The 17999-nt window shown below is 44.9% G+C and overlaps 1 protein-coding gene across 2 annotated transcripts in view; it reads right to left on the bottom strand.

Moving 5' to 3' along the window:
* Nucleotides 1–214: 214 nt before the first annotated feature.
* The window catches only part of STXBP3 (syntaxin binding protein 3), a 97348-nt gene continuing 79563 nt past the window's right edge, over nt 215–17999 (bottom strand). For both annotated transcript variants that reach the window (XM_069737314.1, XM_069737316.1), the window contains 3 exons: nt 14441–14526; nt 14004–14152; nt 215–1606 (listed from right to left, as the gene is read on the bottom strand). In XM_069737314.1, the coding sequence (XP_069593415.1) occupies nt 1509–1606; nt 14004–14152; nt 14441–14526 (333 nt within the window). In that variant the 3' untranslated portion in view covers nt 215–1508. The remainder of the gene's footprint in view (nt 1607–14003; nt 14153–14440; nt 14527–17999) is intronic.

The raw sequence follows: 17999 nt of genomic DNA, 5'->3' as shown, positions 1-17999 counted from the left end.
ATGCTAGGAAAACTTTCTTTCTGTCCGCTGCCTTATCCAGTATGTCATCTAGTGCCTGCCCAAAGGGCACAGCAGCTGCTTTAGAGAAGGCCAGGAGTAGTGCTAGCATTGTCAGTATAGTAACTGCTTCCCCAGCTACCACACTGCTGCACTTTACAGAAAACACTTCCAATTACAAGAAAACGTGAAAAAATCACCACAGACTGTAGACTCCTACAGTTAAAAGATCTTTATTTCATATTTAATATTATATTTGTCTTTAATAAAACATGTTTAATTCACTAAATACAGCCATGTGTTCCCTTTTTTTCATTAGTGCCTGGTTAAACATAATATAACTATTGAAAATAAAATGAACACACCCACTTTAGATTTTATTACACGTCTTCTGCATGGCAAAAGTGAACACTGCTAAGCAGAGGCACAAGCTGTGATGAGTGGAGCACAAATGTAGTGTCACCAGAAATGTAGCCCTGCCAGACAGTGACCAGCACAGATGTAGTGCCATCAGAGGGTGACCAGCACAGATGTAGTGCTGCCAGACGAGTGCTGCCCATGTCTGGCGGCACTACATCTGTGCTGCTCCAAGCCTGGCGGCACTACATCTGTGCTGCTCCACGTCTAGCGGCACTACAACTGTGCTGCTCCACGTCTAGCAGAACTACATCTGTGCTGCTCCACGTCTGGCAGCACTACAACTGTGCTGCTCCACGTCTAGCGGCACTACATCTGTGCTGCTCCACGTCTGGCGGCACTACATCTGTGCTGCTCCACGTCTAGCGGCACTACAACTGTGCTGCTCCACGTCTAGCGGCACTACAACTGTGCTGCTCCACGTCTGGCGGCACTACATCTGTGCTGCTCCATGTCTGGCGGCACTACATCTGTGCTGCTCCACGTCTGGCGGCACTATATTTGTGCTGCTCCATTAACTTTGTGCTGCTCCACGTCTGGCGGCACTACATCTGTGTTGCTCCACGTCTGGCGGCACTACATTTGCGCTGCTCCACGTCTGGCGGCACTACATCTGTGCTGCTCCATATGTAGCACCACCAGACATGGAGCAGCACAGATGTAGTGACGCCAGACATGGGGCTGCACAGATGTAATGCCATCAGAAGGGGAGCACACTGAAAGGAAGGGTTACACCAACAGCAAAAAAAAAAAAATCACAATACTTAGCTATACAATATTTTTAGACGATTCAGTCCTGGAAAACATGGAATTACAGCATATCCATAAATCTCAGAGAAGACATTCACACATGGACAGTATATATTAGAAGCGAATCTCAGTGTAAAAACCTGAACTGTACAAGGGTACACATCAGTTCCGGGGTGAGAGCATGAGTGGTTATTTAATACAAAGAATGTATTTCAGGTTTTATTTCCTTCCAGTTTGTAGGTATAATTAATGAATATTAAGGCCAAGTAGCTGCAGGAAAGCCTGACATCTATAACTCAATGAACAGACAGGTTTTTCTGTATGAAATGGTCTGAAAAAAGTTTTTATTCCATTATGGTAAAAACTTCTTTTGTGACTTGAGGTTTGGTTAGGTTTTTCACATCATCCAGCATTTTTCTGGGAGTAATAACATGAGTGGAACCTAGAAAGAAAGAAAGACAGAAAGATTATATAACAACTGCTAGGAGTCATTAACGCCAATTTCCGGTTTTGCATTTTCAGCAATAGAAATATGTTATTAATACATTACGATGCCCTCCCTCCAAGAGCCTAAGATTTTACATGGGGCACAGTGTGAAAAATAAATGAAAAGGCTTTCTTATTTTTTTTTTTGTTTTAGATGACATTTTGTTCACCTGGATATGTATATTTTGTATTCTCTGTATGTATCTTGTGCATGTTTAATTGTCGGATTTGTATCTATTTTAACCCCTTAGTGACAGAGACAATTTACAGCTTAATGGTAAAAAGTAAACCTTGCACTCAACTTAGAAATAGTGATGATTTATTGTAGTACGCTTTACAAACGTTTCGGTCACGTTTGACCTTCATCAGTGACTACAATAGTAAGACAGTGATAAAAAATATGAATAAACAAACAAGAATAACAACAAAAGTATATACATTGGCCATAACCGTGTATAGGCATAGTATGCAGTTCGTATCACAGCACATACACAGTTCATCAGTGCCCAGTTTCCAGAGAGGTAGATCTTAGAGGAAGAAAATGTGCAGATATATGTGACGTACCGTACTATATTCAATGGTATATTTGAGGATATCCATAGGGATAGTTCCTGGTAGGTCTGTATCTGATTAATGATTCACTGTTAGTATATGTCATTGATACATGCACCGGGTGTGCTGGAGGGGACACTTACTTTTGGTAGATTTAGGGATTGTGAAGTGGATCTGTAACGCAATATGGCCATATCTTTACCTTGCGTTACAGATCCACTTCACATGTGATACGAACTGCATATTATGCTTATACACGGTTATGGCCAATGTATACACTTTTGTTGTTTTTTTTGTTTGTTTATTCATTTTTTATCACCATCACTATTGTAGTCACTGATGAAGGTAAAACGTGACCGAAACATTTGTAAAGCGTACTACAATAAATCATCACTATTTCTATGTCGAGTGCAAGGTTTAATTTTTACCATTGTACGGTTTGGGTACCTACCTTAGCACCATTCATAGTAGTGCTCACGGTGTTTATTTATAATTTGCACGTTAATGACTGGGACAATTTTTACAATTCTGACCAGAGTCATTTTATGTGGTTAGAACTCTAACGCTTTAACGGATCCCGCTGATTCTAAGATTGTACTTCATGTTAGTGGTAAAATTTCTTTGATATTACTTGCGTTTATTTATGAAAAAAAAAAGGAAATATGGCAAAAAAATTTAAAATTTTGCAATTTTCAAACTTTGAATTTTTATGCCCTTAAAATCAGAGAGATATGTCACACAAAATACTTAATAAATAACATTTCCCACATGTCTACTTTACATCAGCACAATTTTGGAAATAAAAAATTTTTTTGTTAGGAAGTTATAAGGTTTAAAAGTTGACCAGCGATTTACAAAACTTTTTTTTTTTAGGGACCACCTCACATTTGAAGATACTTTGTGGGGTGTACATGACAGAAAATGCCCAAAAGTAACACCATTCTAAAAACTGCATCCTTCAAGGTGCTCAAAATCCCATTCAAGAAGTTTATTAACCCTTTACGTGCTCCACAGGAACTGATGCAATGTGGAAAGAAAAAATTAACATCTAACTTTTTTTTACAAACATTTTACTTCAGAACCAATTTTTTTTTATTTTCACAAGTGTAAAAAGAGAAAATGAACCATAAAATTTGTTGTGCAATTTCTCCTGAATACGCCAATACCCCATGTGCGAGTAAACCACTGTTTGGGCGCACGGCAGAGCTCGGAAGGGAAGGAGCGCTATTTGACTTTTTCAATGCAGAATTGACTGGAATTGAGATCGGACGCCATGTCGTGTTTGCAGAGCCACTGATGTGCCTAAACAGTGAAAACCCCCCACAAGTGACACCATTTTTGAAACCAAGAGCCGGGAAAATATACGGTATATATACATATATATATACATATATATATATATATATATATATATATATATATATATATATATATATATATATATATATATATATATATATATATATATATATATATATACATATATATACATATATATACACATATATATATATACAGTGGGGCAAAAAAGTATTTAGTCAGTCAGCAATAGTGCAAGTTCCACCACTTAAAAAGATGAGAGGCGTCTGTAATTTACATCATAGGTAGACCTCAACTATGGGAGACAAACTGAGAAAAAAAAATCCAGAAAATCACATTGTCTGTTTTTTTAACATTTTATTTGCATATTATGGTGGAAAATAAGTATTTGGTCAGAAACAAAATTTCATCTCAATACTTTGTAATATATCCTTTGTTGGCAATGACAAAGGTCAAACGTTTTCTGTAAGTCTTCACAAGGTTGCCACACACTGTTGTTGGTACGTTGGCCCATTCCTCCATGCAGATATTCTCTAGAGCAGTGATGTTTTTGGCTTTTTGCTTGGCAACACGGACTTTCAACTCCCTCCAAAGGTTTTCTATAGGGTTGAGATCTGGAGACTGGCTAGGCCACTCCAGGACCTTGAAATGCTTCTTACAAAGCCACTCCTTCGTTGCCCTGGCGGTGTGCTTTGGATCATTGTCATGTTGAAAGACCCAGCCACGTTTCATCTTCAATGCCCTTGCTGATGGAAGGAGGTTTGCACTCAAAATCTCATGATACATGGCCCCATTCATTCTTTCATGTACCCGGATCAGTCGTCCTGGCCCCTTTGCAGAGAAACAGCCCCAAAGAATGATGTTTCCACCACCATGCTTTACATTAGGTATGGTGTTTGATGGATGCAACTCAGTATTCCTTTTCCTCCAAACATGACAAGTTGTGTTTCTACCAAACAGTTCCAGTTTGGTTTCATCAGACCATAGGACATTCTCCCAAAACTCCTCTGGATCATCCAAATGCTCTCTAGCAAACTTCAGACGGGCCCGGACATGTACTGGCGTATGCAGTGGGACACGTCTGGCACTGCAGGATCTGAGTCCATGGTGGCGTAGTGTGTTACTTATGGTAGGCCTTGTTACATTGGTCCCAGCTCTCTGCAGTTCATTCACTAGGTCCCCCCGCGTGGTTCTGGGATTTTTGCTCACCGTTCTTGTGATCATTCTGACCCCACGGGGTGGGATTTTGCGCGGAGTCCCAGATCGAGGGAGATTATCAGTGGTCTTGTATGTCTTCCATTTTCTAATTATTGCTCCCACTGTTGATTTCTTCACTCCAAGCTGGTTGGCTATTGCAGATTCAGTCTTCCCAGCCTGGTGCAGGGCTACAATTTTGTTTCTGGTGTCCTTTGACAGCTCTTTGGTCTTCACCATAGTGGAGTTTGGAGTCAGACTGTTTGAGGGTGTGCACAGGTGTCTTTTTATACTGATAACAAGTTTAAACAGGTGCCATTACTACAGGTAATGAGTGGAGGAAAGAGGAGACTCTTAAAGAAGAAGTTACAGGTCTGTGAGAGCCAGAAATCTTGATTGTTTGTTTCTGACCAAATACTTATTTTCCACCATAAAATGCAAAAAAAATGATAAAAAAACAGACAATGTGATTTTCTGGATTTTTTTTTCTCAGTTTGTCTCCCATAGTTGAGGTCTACCTATGATGTAAATTACAGACGCCTCTCATCTTTTTAAGTGGTGGAACTTGCACTATTGCTGACTGACTAAATACTTTTTTGCCCCACTGTATATACATATATATATACATACATATATACATACATATACATATATATATATACACACATACATTATATATATATATATATATATATATATATATATATATATATATATATATATATATATATATATATACACACATACATATACACATATACATACATACATACATGTTTTTTTTTTTTTTTTTCCACAAAAATGATTTTTTAGCCCCAAATTTTTTTTCTCAAAAGTTTTTGTCCAATTTGTCCTGAGTACGCCCATACCTCATATGTGGGGGTAAACCACTGTTTGGGGCATGGCAGAGCTCAGAAGGGAGGGAGCACCATTTGACTTTTTGAACGCAAAATTGTATGGAATCAATGGTGGTGCTTGTCGCGTTTGGAGACCCCTGATGTGCCTAAACAGTGGAAACCCCCCAATTCTAACTCCAACACTAACCCCAACACACCCCTAACCCTAATCCCAATCCTAACCATAACCCTAATACCAACCTCAACCCTAACTCAAACCCTAATCCCAACCCCAAATCTAACCCTAACTTTAGCCCCAACCCTACCCCTAACTTTAGCCCAATTCACTTTAGCCCAATTCTAACCCTAATAGGGAAAATGGAAATAAATACATTTTCTTTATTTTATTATTTTTCCCTAACTAAGGGGGTGATAAAGGGGGGTTTATTTACTTTTTTTTTTTTATTTTGATCACTGTGAAAGACTATTACAGTGACCAAAATGAACTAATAGGAAAAATCTTCCTATTGATGCTGGGTGTTGGCCGGCAGATCTCGGCGGGCACACTGCACATGCGCCCGCCATTTTCTTACTGGAAGAGGACACCAGCGGCTATTGGGGGGGGGGGGGGTAGCCGTGAAGCAGGAGGATCCAGGGACACTGGAAGACACTGGTAAGTGTCGGGGGGTGATCGGGGACTCTATTTCTCGGTCCTCTGATGTGCGATCATATCAGAGGACAGAGAAATTAAATGGCAAATCGCACTTTTGCGGTCGCCGTTGTACGGTTAATAATGTTCTCTGGGGTCTCAGCTACCATCGGAGACCCTGGAGAAAATCCGACTCTGGGGGGTGCTATACACTTTTTCCACAGCGCCATTAAATAACGGTGCTGGACTCCTATCTGTGTTTTCATTGCTGTTACGCTGGTCAGAGCGATGTCCCTGCACACTGGATTTCTACACATGGTGAGCTTGCTTTTTTTTTTTTTCTCTTCTTTCTATATTTCACTATTCTTTCTACTAGATAGTGGATTTTTTTCCAATTTCCTAGTAAAAGTATAGTGAAATTGCAAAAAAAACAAAGTGCAATTTTCCAATTCCTTTTTGGGAGTTAAGGTAAAAGTGACTTGGCAAGATGATTTTCCAGGTCAGTACAGGTATGCACATACCAAAACATGTATAGTTTTATTTAAGTGGTTAAATAAAAAAAATACATATCTCAGAAAATTGCGACAAAATCAAAGTATTCATTTTTCAGGATATGGGGCTGTGAGGGCTCATTTTTTTTTTGCGCCCTGAGCTGACGTTTTTACGGATACCATTTTGGAGAAGATGCAATGTTTTGATTGCATCTTGTTGCAATGCCAAAAATAATTCAATTTTGGGGCTGATTTTTCTTCTTAGGCCGGCGTCACACTAGCAGTATTTGGTCAGTATTTTACATCAGTATTTGTAAGCCAAAACCAGGAGGAGTGGGTGATAAAACAGGATTTTTGGTTGCTTACCGTAAAATCTGTTTCTCGGAGCCTTCATTGGGGGGACACAGGAACCATGGGTGTATGAGGCTGACACTATGCAAATAAAAAAGTTAGCTCCTCCTCTGCAGTGTACACCCTACCGACAGGAAGTAGGATATTCAGTTAGTGAGAAAGCAGTAGGAGAAGCAACGTGTAAAGGAGAAAGAATAATATAACAATAATAATAATAAACTTTATATATAGCGCCAACAAATTCCATGGCGCTCCACAGATTAACAGTTTCAAACACTCAAAGAGTGTTCAAAGAACTCAAACGTAAACAGTAAACAAAGCTGTTCAACTTGGAAGGGAGCTGTGTCCCCCAATGAAGGCTCCGAGAAACAGATTTTACGGTAAGCAACCAAAAATCCTGTTTTCTCTATCGCCTTTCATTGGGGGACACAGGAACCATGGGACGTCCCAAAGCAGTCCCTGGGGTGGGAAAAACAGACTTTCATCAGGTCCGAGGACTCACCACTGCCGCCTGCAGGATCCTTCTGCCCAGGCTGGCGTCCGCCGAAGCATAGGTATGGACCTTGTAAAGTTCAGCGAAACGTGTGGATGGAAGACCAGGTTGCCGCTTTGCGAAGCCGTCGGTGAAAGCCCTGTGACGCACCGCACTGGAAGCGCCGACTGCCCGGGTAGAGTGAGCCTTTCTCTCTGGAGGGGCACTCTGTTCTTGACCCGGTAAGCTTCCAAAATTGCCGTTCTGATCCAGCAAGCAATAGTCGCCTTGGAATCCTGATCCAGCAAGCAATAGTCGCCTTGGAATCCGGCAGGCGTTCACACGCACCATAAGGGATGGCGAAAAGAGAATACAGCTTTCGGAAAGCAGCCGTGCTAGCAAGGGAGATCCTCACTGCCCTGACGAGGTCCAGCCTGTTCAACGATTGCTCCAGAGGATGAATCGGAACTGGACAAAAGGAAGGTAGAACGGTGTCCTCGTTGAGGTGGAAAGGTGAAAACCACCTTGTGAAGGAAGGAAGGCGGAGGCCTGGGACCACCTTGTCCTGGTGGAAAATCAAGAAAGGAGATCGGCAAGAAATGGCCGCCAATTTGAAAATGCGGCGGATCGAAGTGATGGACCTGAGAAAAGCCACCTTCCCAGATAGAACTGACATGGAAAACTCCCTGAGAGGCTCAGAGGGGGGAACCCCCAAGAGCGACCAGCACAACCTTTAGATCCCATGAATCCACAGAGGCCCTGTACGGAGAGACAGAATGGGCTACTCCTTGAAGGAAGGTCTTAACCTGCGGCTGAGAAGATAACATCTTCTCAAAGGGAAGAAGAGCGCAGCAACCTGGTCCTTTAGGGAACTAAGAGTGAAGCCCGAATCCAGTCCTGCCTGAAGGAAAACCAAATGGAAGGCAGGGAAAAGGACATAGGTGAAAAGCGGTTGGACTTGCACCAACGAAAGTAAGCCTTCCAGGTACGATAGTAGATCCTGGAAGACGAAGGCTTCCTAGCCTGGATTATAGTGTGACTCATCCGGGCCGAAAGGCCAGACACTCTTAGAACTGTGGTGTCCACAACCACGCCGTTAAACTGAGCGACTGATAATTCGGGTGGCAGATCGGACCGTGGGACAGCAGATCCGGTCTGTCTGGAAGGCACCAGGGGCGTCCGCGAGAAGATTGACGATGTCCGCAAACCAAGACCTCCTGGGCCAATCCGGGATGATCAGAATGCCCAGCACCCCTTCTTTTTCGACAGCTTGGAAAGCAAGGGAAGGGGTGGGAACCGATAGGGGAGCACGAACTGCGACCAAGGAATGGCCAAAGAGTAAACACCACTGCGAGATAATCGCGGGACCTTGGGACGACCCGAGGGACATTCCTGTTCAATCGGGACGCCGTGAGGTCCACCTCTGGAGTCCCCCATCGAAGAGCAATCAGGTAGGAGACCTCCTGAAGTAAGGACCATTCCCCTGCCGCGAGGCCCTCGCAGCCGAGGAAGTCGGCGGCCTAATAGTCCACGCCGGGGACATGCGCTGCGGATCTCACCAGGACCGTAGCCTTTGTCCAGAGGAGGATCCTGGGATCTCGGCAGAGGCCAGAGAACTCAGAGTCCACCCCTGGAGGTTGACATATGCCACTGCTGTGTCATTGTCTGTCTGGATTCGAATTGGCAGGCTGCTGAGAATCCTTATCCAGTGAAAGACAGAAAGATGATCCGGAACTCGAGGACATTGATCGGTAGAGAGGACTCCTGCGCCGACCAACAACCCTGAAAAGAACAGGTGACAAAGCCCCACGCCTCCGCCGAGCAGGCTGGCGTTCCTCGTCACCACCTGCCAGGGAACTGGAAGAAAGGATATGCTGTGAAGGATCTGCTCTGGGATAAGAGAAGTGACCTCGGCCACCAGTCGAGGAACCGTTTGACCCGGGAGAAAGCCGGATCGGACGATGCAGGGAGAAGACAGACGTGTCCCCCTGTGATAGAATAGCCTGCTGAAGAAGTCTTGAATGAAACGGGTGAAGGGAAAATTGCTTCCGATGTTGCAACCAACCTCCTTAGGACCTTTATGGCCCATCGGAAAGGAGGGGAGCCGAGAACCCTGGAGCAAGCGAACTTCCCGACAAAGGAGGGAAATCGTGTCTTCGGGAAGAAAGACTCTGGTCAGACAAGTGACGAAGAACATGCCCAGAGATACGAGGCGCCGAACAAGACGGAACTTCTTCCTATTGACGAGCCACCCGCAACGGCTAGAGCGTCGGGGAAGATTGATAGACTTTCGGGAGCCTGAAACCGAAATTCCTGAGCCTCCATGGAAGCGATTACTGAATGAGGGAATATCATCCTGAAGTGTTTCAAGACGAGACTTCCTGTTAAGCAATTTGAGATCCGGACTGGGATGAACCGTGTAGTCCTCTTTCAGTACAAAGAGATTTAAACCGTTCCTGTTCTGGGACGGGAACGATTACCCCGGATTTAAGGAGGGAAACAATGGCTGTAAAGAAACCCGGGACTAGAGCGGGGTCTCTTGGAGGTTGGGATTCAAAGAAAACGATCCCAGGGCCGTGAAATGAATCTATTTTGTATCCAGAGGATACAAGTTCCCTGGCCCATGCGTCCTCTACTGAGGAGACCCAGACGTCCCTGAGGAACAGGAGACGGCTGCCCAGCCTGGGAAATGGGCTGGAGTCTAGTCGTGGGTCATGCCTAGGTGGAACTTCCAGTCCTGGACCTGGAGAATCCACCTTAGAAGTAGAGGGAACGCCAGGAAGGAGTGAGTCGAAGAATACCTTCTTCTCTTAACGTGCCTGAGGCCTCTGCTGTTGCGAAAAAGGAATCTGATGCTGCAAAGCGACGAGAAAAGCCGAAAGGACCGAAGTTGCCGCCTAGGAAGAGAACTGGTGCCGCCAGTGGCTTCCTTAGTAATTTGGTCCAGCTTGGAACCGAAAAGACGTGATCCTTGAAAAAGGCAGGCCCGTAAGGGACTTCTTTGATGACTCGAGCCAAACAGAGTGACGGCTGGCAACAACATTACTGTACTGAAGACGCGACGTCCAGGGAACAAATTATTCCCCGGCGTGAGTAATCTGGGTGGAAACTTCCGCCATCCAGTCTGGTGGAGCTCCGGCCTGAATGCCCCAACGGAGTTGTTTAGCCCCTTCGGATACAGACTTCGAAACCCAAGTGGAAGCGAAAGCCGGGCATAGAGATGATGCGGCAACTTCGAAAGTCGAATTCACGAAGGATTTCATGATCCTATCGATGGAATCTGTCAGAGTCTCCCCACCGGACAGCGTGAAGACTGTGTTGGTGGCAAGTCTAGCAGCGGCGGATCCACAGAGGGAGAGGTCGTTCTCTAACGCCTCTCATTCCGGTTGGCGATGAGGTCCGGAGGAAAGAGATATGAGACTCCAAGACGCTTGTCTCTGTGAGAACGTCTGGTCGAATTCGCTCTTTCTCTGGCCAGAAGCTCCTCGATTCAGGATGAGGAGCGAATCCCTTGGGAGGTAATTTAGACCGTCTAAACGAAACCGCCTGATCTGCGGGTTCCGTCGAGGAATCTTTGATGCCACAGGTCAGATTGGACGCTCCAATGAGGCCTTGAACCATATCCCTCATGTTATGATCTGGTTAGACTCCGGCCCCAAATTATCCTCCGAAGGCGCATCAGAGAAAAACCTCGCCTTACTCGGGGGGGGGAGGATCAGGGGGAAGTCGACCACAGAGAAGGACCGTGGGGCGAGATGGACCGAGGAGAGAACTCAGACCAGCGTTCCTGTCTGGATCTTTCACGGCCTGTATTGGAAGACTCGGACGGAGCTTCTTGCGACCCGCTGGCTACTGCGGAAGTCTGCAGGGGCAACCGATCGAGCACGGACACAAGGGTCTGGGACACCCGTGTGAGATCCGCTATTGATAGAGACAGAGGGGAGGCCCAGCCTGGGGTGGGGACTTCACTCTGAGGCGGAGCAGCAGGGGGGGTCTTGGGTGGTGAACATAATGTGGGTTGCTGCAGGCCTGTGAGGGAAGCTTGCGGTTACAAGACGCACCCTGAAAGTGTTTCACTAAGGCACAGGCACAGGAAAAAGTAGGAGGTCGGGAGTGACCTTCCTTAAAATTAGACCGAACGGGCCCCTGAGGTAAATGTCAGAAGACTAGGGGACCGGGGATTGAGACAAACTGCGGTGCAAAGGTACTCACGGCAGACACTGCGGGATCCAGATGGAAGGTTGCACGGCCTTGAAGATGCTCCTCAGGAACGATAGCCCCTAGGAGAACAGGCAGACACATCTGGGGCACTCTTGTCCGAAACTTGCTGCAGGTCTGAAGAACAGCAGTGGGGAGATGCGAGGATGCCAGGAATTTGCACTCTTAGGATGTGCAAAGAAAAACGTTCCTGGCACTGAAATAAGCATCTGTGGCTGCCTGGGAGTGGTGGGCGGGGCTTAACCGCCAGGCCAGGAGCACCAAGATGGCGGCGGTGGGCGGAGCTTGCTGATAATAGTCGGGCGGGAGAAAAGCCCGCCCGAGGGAAAGGAAGTGGGAGGAGACGCAGCGCCGGAAGTAGGCCCCGGAAGAAGCCGGGGCTAAATTTAAGGCCGGCGGCCGCCGGGAAGGGCCGCGGCGGCGGGTGAAGCGGCGCGGTTTCCTGCAAGGCCGTGCCATGGTAAAAGGGCACAGTGCGGCCGTAGGAGGAAGCGGCGGCGGTGCCTGCAAAGCCGCCGCACCAGAAGAAAGCGGTGCAGCCGCAGGAGAAAGCGGCGCGGCTGCCAGCGAGGCTGCCACGCCGTGTCAGAAAAGAATAGTGCGGCCACAAGGAAATCGGCGCGGTTACCAGAAGGCCGCCGCGCCAGGACAGAAACAGTGCAGCCGCAGGGGGAAAAAAGGCAGAGGCTGCCGCATGGCCGCCGCATTGGAACAGAGCACAGTGCGGGGGAAAAAGGCAGCGCGGCCGCCTGTAAGGCCAAGAACAGCGCGGCTGCCACGCTAATGGGGCGACGACCCCCGCCCCATGAGAAAATGTCAACCAGGTCAATACAGCCTGGAAAAAATCCCAAGGGACCCCCAAATGACTACTCTGGAACTGAGGAAGGACCCAGAGGTACTTTGGAATACTCACCTAAAAAAATCCCACGCCGTCCTTACTAACCTCATTCTGTGGGAAAATATCAGACGTCCAGGGAGCGGATGGACGTCCTCGTCTCCTCCAACCGACAGGCTCTGGTGGGCGAGTGGGTGGGGGACGGAGCCAGGACCGGACTTCTAAGCACGCTTGTGTGCTAGGATCTTGGTCCTGGTGGGGGATCTATGAGGATACGGGGTGGCAGTACACGCCGTACTCATAGTCCGTATTGTGGGACTACAGGTGTGACTGTTCACCCTGTATCCCTCCAGAAAATCTGAAAAGAAACGACGCACATTGAGGTAGATAAGGGTCTAATGAAAGACCCGTGTCCACCTCCTACTGACACTAAGCTAAACTGGATATCCTACTTCCTGTCGGTAGGGTGTACACTGCAGAGGAGGAGCTAACTTTTTTATTTGCATAGTGTCAGCCTCCTAGTGGCAGCAGCATACACCCATGGTTCCTGTGTCCCCCAATGAAAGGCGATAGAGAAATACAGAAGTGGTGCATATCTTTCTGTTATACTTTTCCTCTAATTGTTCCACTCCTGGATTTGGCTACAAATACGGATGTAAAATACTGACCACACTGCTAGTGTGACGGCAGCCTTATGCTTTTTATCGGATGGATTAATTAATTTTATATTTTTATAGATTGGACTTTTACGAATACAGCAATACCAAATGTGTTTTTTTAATTGTTTTATTTTTAATGGGTCAAAATGGAGATGATTTGAACTCTTTTTTTTTTTTCATTTTTTTAAAATCAGATTTTTAGCTTTCTTCACCCATTGAATTGAATTTAAAAAAAAAAACAAAAACACAAAACCGCCGCAAAAACTGCAGAAAAATCTGCGTTTTCGTCCCAGCTTCTTTCCTGCCAAGCACTCAGGTTTTGCTACAGAAAAACTGCAGCAAAAATACCAGTGTGAACTTAGCCTAAGGCAGATAGGCAGGGTGCGAAGGCTATGTAACTGCAGATTAATCCTATATCTGCAGATTGATTACCTTTTTGGTCATGATTACCATTAACAGTTTGCCAACATCTGTGCAAGTTAAAGAGATTGTTTCACTGTATTAAGCCATTTCCAATATTTAACATAAATGTGGATTTAAAAAAAAAAAAAAAAACACCTCAAGGGAAGGAGAGACCATATTCTACAATATAATGACCACAGAATAGGTCCCGTGCTGTGCAATAACCACAGTTCCGGAGAAAGCTAAGTCTGTCGTTAGCCCATCACTCCTCTTGACACAGTGTCAGGCTTTATCACTCGATTCTGGATTCCTTGGATGCCTGTTGTCCGCAAAGGTCATACAACTAAAGAGAACACTGATGCTCTAACACTTACCGATAATAACTTGGACAAACTTGTTGGCTTGTGTCACTTCATAAGCACAACGTATTTCAGAGTACGTCATCCCACCGATTATAAAAATAATTAGTTTGGAAACAGACTTCCGATCCTCCCGAGTCATCGTATTTTGCTTTTGTCGAGCGCTGAAGGCAAAACATGCATTAATATTCACATAATACATCATCTGCAGTCGGGGTCAGGTCACACAGTTGTGTTCTCGGTCTGACAACTGGAATACCAATCTATCCAAGTAGATGCTAAACATCCATGTGGTCAGATGAATCAGGAGTGTGTTGCTCGCGCTGGCTTTCACATATATATATATTTATTTAACAAAAACATGTAGAAGACAGGAAATATAGGTAATAAATAAAAAAAAAAAAAAACACAGAAGTGCCAAACTTCGGGGATATTACATTTATTTCACATACCTGACGGCCCCAGAACCATTCCATGCAGCAGGACACTCTGAACAGTAGGGCCACTCCCGAGAGTCCAGTTTATTTTCTATATTGTCCTGCAAGTAACCAGAAAATTAATAAATTAATATTACTATATTAGGAAGGAATAGAAGGCTCCCTTTCACATGGACCTACTGAGACAAAAGCTCAACTGAAAAAGGGGGACTACATACCAACAAAGGAAGGAGACTGCCCCAAAAATACTAAACAGTTAATATTTATTGAAATAGGATTAAAAAAAAATTATTGAAAACAATCAATATTGAGAAGAACAGAAAAAAGGTCCTATAAGTATCTGGTTAGGCTGCAACTATAGTGAAGTGCAAATGCATTTGAAGCCTTGGGAATGGAAGAAGCACATGCAAAATATGTGGCGGGGCAGTCCTGCATTGTGCTGCATTATTCTGTAAATGCGATCTTGCCAATGTATTTTTGTATCAATTTGGTTAACTGTATTAGCATACGCAGTGTGCTGATACAGCTGAACTCTGCAGCAGAGCAGGGAGACACAATGGCGGCAGGCCACGGAGCCGCTATGGGGCCTGTGAGCCGAGGGGCGCTGGCTCTGGGCCCACCGCACGTCATGGGAAGTTCAACTGTATCGGCATCCTAGAATGATGAAAGAGGGAGCACCATGGTGACAGTTTAGGCCACGCCCTTTTCCCAGCAACTCGTAACCCTTTCCACTAGGTAAAGCATCTTTTCTTTTAAACAAGCAGTTTAAAGATGTGACCTCATTATCCTTTAGTCGTTTTCCGCTCAGATGACGCTCTGTACTTTACAAGTCAATGGGAAAGATCAAAAGACACCCAGACAGCTATTGTTTATGTATATATGTATATATATATATATATATTATATATATATATATATATATATATATATAAAAAAAAAAAAGAAAACTAGTGGACATTCAATATTTCATAAGTGAAAGGAAGTGAAAAATACGACCGGATAAGGACAGTATAAAGATATCACAAAAACCATGTGAAAAATCTCATAACTACTCCTTGATTGCATTTTTTCCCCATTATTTGTATGGCAGTATGATTGAAAAAAAATAAAAAAAATTTTTACTGTTACTTTTTGCAGTGGTCATTTTGGACACGCAAATACCAATTATATGTACTTTTAGTTTACAAATGCTTTTCAATTGTTGAAACAGATTTTTATTCTTTACTAGTGATGAGCGAGTATACTCGTTGCTGTGTTGATCTCTGAGTATTTGTTAGTGTTTGGAGATTTAGTTTTCATTGCCTCAGCTGAATGATTTACAGCTACTAGCCGGGCTGAGTACATGCGGGGGTTGCCTGGTTGCTAGGGAATCCCCACATGTATTCAAGCTGTCTAGTAGCTGTAAATCATTCAGCTGCCACAATGAAAACTAAATCTCCGAACACTAACAAATACTCAGAGGTCACCCGAGTGTGCTCGGGAAAACCCGAGCAAAGAGTATACTCGCTGATCACTATTCTTTATATAAACAGACACATGGACAGGAGGTCTATTTGTCCCGGCGTAATGCAGTGTCTAACCGACCATTGCACTTCTCAGACCCAAAGGCTGTTTGAGCTCTGGTTGGCATGACTCCCATAGGCTCCCTGTGATCACATCGCTGGAAGGGGTGATGGGGTGAGGGAGGAGCAACTATCCTCTCAACCTCCTAAATGCTACAATCACTGGCACTAGATGTTGCTGCAACACCTCAGCTATCAGTAAAGCCTGGATCCCAGCGGCGATCATGGGAGCATAGGAGCCGTGCCTGCACAATCACCATGATATCCTTATACAACATGAAGCAGGAACACCTTCCCAACAATGTCAGGAAGGGTTTAAAGAGGACTTCATTACTTTTTTTCTTTTTAAACAGAGTATCACATCCAATTGGCACTGCTCCCCCAATTCTGGAGCAGCTTTCCTTTTTCTTCTGTGCCTCTCCGTTCCAAAAAGTTATGCCACCCCCCCCAGAAAAACAAAGATGATAAATTTCCCTACAACCAACTGGGTGCATACCACAGAAATCCTCTGTGGGCTTTTGCTTTTTCTCCTTTGATGTTTGTCAAGCAAAATACCGCCTCGCGCACAGAGAGGTTCAGTGGTGTACTCCCGGTTGGTTTTGTATTAAGTACTCCATTAAAATAAAATAAGAAAGCATTAAGCTACTTACCGGTAGCAGCATTTTTTGGAGGCCCATGACCGCACCACGAGAGAGGGGATCTGCCCTTCAAGAACAGGAAACCTACAGATACAAAAGGGCAGCACCTCTCCCATGTATCAGTTGTATTTCAGAGCCTGAGAGGACTACCGCGGTTAGTAAATTTAGGGAGGGAACTAAGGGTGCTGTCATGGGCCTCCGAAAAATGCTGCTACCGGTAAGTAGCTTAATGCTTTATTCGGACTCCCATGACAGCACCACGAGAGATTTACAGAGATCTAAGCTACCTTAGGGAGGGACTATAGACTGCAGCACCTTTAACCCGAAGATGATATCAGAGGAGAACCCCAAGTCCAACCGATAGTGTTTATAAAAGGTGGAAGGGGATGACCATGTGGCCGCCTTACATATTTGTTCGATTGAAACTCCAGATCTTTCCGCCCAGGATGATGCCATGGCCCGGGTGGAATGCGCCTTCAGATTCTGCGGAGCCAGACCCCCACCTGCTGTATAAGCCAGAGAGATAGCCTCCCTAATCCATCTAGCTAGAGTGCATCTTGATACTCTATACCCTATCCTAGGACCTTGAAAGGATAAGAATAGTTCATTATCTCTCTTCCAAGTATCAGTGACTGAGATATATTGCAGAAGACATCTTCTTATATTAATGTATGGAGTTCCTCTTCTTTAGAGTTAGAAGGATTAGGGAGAAATGATGGTAGAACTATTTGCTGAGACCTGTGGAAATGGGATGCTACCGTACTTTCGGCAAGTAAGCTGGGTCCGGTCTGAGGATTACCCTATCCTGCAAGAATTCTGTATAAGGGGGAAGCCTGGAAAGCGCCTGGATGTCTCCTACTCTACGTGCAGATGTTATCGCTACCAGGAAAGCTGTTGCAAGGGATAGCATCTTTATTGAGGCTGATTGTAGGGGTTCGAAGGGTTCTTTTGTCAATGATGAAAGGACTAGATTAAGATCCCACGGAACCGACATACTCTTACGTATGGGTCTAGCTCTATCAACAGCCTTAATAAACATCAAAACCCAGTAATTGTTGGCAATATTACAAGAGAACAGGGCTCCTAGGGCTGAGACCTGTACTTTTAGAGTACTCGTGGAAAGATTTAATTCCTATCCCTTCTGCAGAAATTCTAAGATCTGGCGTATCGGCACGCCTTCTTTTATGTCGAAGTCTGATATGGCCAGGAACTTCTTCCAAATTCTAGAGTAGATCTTCATTGTGATCTGTTTCCTACTCTTAAGGGTATCTACTAAATTCGGGGAGAAGCCTCTGTCTTAACAACGACTGCTCAAACTCCATGCCGTTAAATGGAGTCCCTTCACTTGTGGATGGCTGATCGGACCTTGGTAGA

Source organism: Ranitomeya imitator, chromosome 8 (assembly GCF_032444005.1).
Source record: "Ranitomeya imitator isolate aRanImi1 chromosome 8, aRanImi1.pri, whole genome shotgun sequence".
Lineage (NCBI taxonomy): Eukaryota > Metazoa > Chordata > Amphibia > Anura > Dendrobatidae > Ranitomeya > Ranitomeya imitator.
The sequence above is the reverse complement of the archived record's forward strand: the minus strand, read 5'-3'. Positions and strand labels throughout refer to the sequence as shown.